Genomic DNA, 1,772 nt, shown 5'->3' on the forward strand with positions numbered 1-1,772 from the left:
CCACCTAACCTCCTCACCTTCGCTCTTTTGGTGAAGGCGTGCAGGAAGTTCAGAGATGCTGATTTACTGAAGCAGGGGAAGAAAGCTCATGGGCAGGTGATGAAAAACGGAGCTATGGATTTTATTGTTATTAAAAACTCTCTTTTGAGCATGTACTGTGATATGAGACTGTTGGGCGAAGCCAGATTGTTATTTGATGAGAGCTCTGATTTGGATTTGATATCCTGGAACGTTATGGTGTCTGGTTATGGGAAGAGTGGGAATCTTAATGCTGCTCGTTACCTGTTTGATGAAATGCCTGAGAAAAATTTGGTTTCTTGGGGCGCCATGATAGATGCATGTGTGAGGGGTGGGGATTATGTGGAAGCTCTGAGATTGTTCAGTAGATCGCAATGTGAAGGAGTGAGGCCCGACATCGTTATGCTGGTGAGCACACTGAAGGCTTGCGGGCATGCTGGTTCGATCCGTCAAGGTTATTGGATTCATCTATACATTGAGCAAAACAAACTTGGTAGTAGTGATAAAGGTAGCAATGTCATCCTCAGCACCGCTCTCGTCGATATGTATTGTAGATGTGGGTGCATTGATGCAGCATTCGATGTGTTTGATCAGGTTACGAACAAAGATATCGTGCTCTGGAACGCGATGATTGGAGGGCTTGCGATGCACGGTCATGGGCGCCGCGCTCTCGAGATATTTGGTAGAATGATGGAGACGGGAGTGATGCCTAATGAGTCAACTTACATGGGAGTCATGTGTGCATGCTCACATGGTGGTATGGTTGATGAAGGAATTGAGATATTCGAGTCTATGAAGACTCGTGGTGTGGAACCTCAGAGGGAGCACTATGGCTGCCTGGTTGATCTCATGGGAAGGGCTGGAAGGATACGAAGAGCCGAAGAGGTGCTTCTCAGCATGCCAATGGAGCCTCAGGCAGAGCAATGGGGCGCCTTGATGTCTGCTTGCAGAATGCACCGCGAATTCGATGTGGGTGTTCGTGCCGGGAGGCATTTGATAGAGCTCGAACCACACGATGCCGGTCGCTATGTGATGTTGGCGAACGTGTACGCCGGCACAGGTCGATGGAAGGAAGCCATGGATGTGAGAAGGGAGATGGAAGAGAAGGGGGTGAAGAAGGAGAGGGGGTGGAGTTTGATTGAGTGGAATGGAAGAGTTGAAGAGTTTGTGGCTGGGGATTGGAGGCACCAACAGAGAAGAAAGATATATGAAGTGGTTGGGGAGATGGAGAGGAGATTGGAGAAGGTTGGGTATGTGAAGGATACATCTGAGATGGTGATAGACATGGATGGTGAGGAGGAGAAGGGTGTGGCAATGTCTCATCATAGTGAGAAGCTTGCCATGGCTTTTGCAATTTTGAATATTGGAGAGGGGGTGATTGTAAGAATTGTGAAGAATCTTAGAGTGTGTAGGGATTGTCATAATTATACTAAGTTGGTCTCAAAGGTGTATGGGAGGGAGATAGTTGTGAGAGATAGGAGTAGGTTTCATCACTTCAAAGAAGGGTTTTGTTCTTGTAATGATTACTGGTGATCTATCAAAATAAGAAATTGATTGTTTATGAAGGATTTGGATGGTGTAAATATAAATAATACATTTTAGGTGTTACACATATAAATACATAAAGATTGGGTGGCATGTATGCAAACGCCACTGTGCATGTGAGTGTGCAAATTATTCTTATAATGTGATCATTAACTTATATAAAACAAAATGTCCATTTTCATACATACATACATACATACATACATACA

General features: G+C 44.9%; 1 protein-coding gene across 1 annotated transcript; it reads left to right on the plus strand.

Moving 5' to 3' along the window:
• The first annotated feature begins 15 nt into the window (after positions 1 to 15).
• On the plus strand, positions 16 to 1,584 carry LOC110035253 (pentatricopeptide repeat-containing protein At5g06540-like). Its single transcript, XM_020739484.1, has one exon. The coding sequence runs from the start codon at positions 100 to 102 to the stop codon at positions 1,549 to 1,551; it is 1,452 nt and encodes a 483-aa protein (XP_020595143.1). The 5' UTR covers positions 16 to 99; the 3' UTR covers positions 1,552 to 1,584.
• The last annotated feature ends 188 nt before the right edge of the window (positions 1,585 to 1,772 follow it).

This window comes from Phalaenopsis equestris, unplaced genomic scaffold (assembly GCF_001263595.1).
Source record: "Phalaenopsis equestris unplaced genomic scaffold, ASM126359v1 Scaffold197010, whole genome shotgun sequence".
NCBI classification, from domain to species: Eukaryota; Viridiplantae; Streptophyta; class Magnoliopsida; order Asparagales; family Orchidaceae; genus Phalaenopsis; species Phalaenopsis equestris.

Coding starts and splice junctions, on each gene's coding strand:
- LOC110035253 (XM_020739484.1), top strand. CDS start 100: ATGAAAAACGGAGCTATGGATTTTATTGTTATTAAAAACTCTCTTTTG.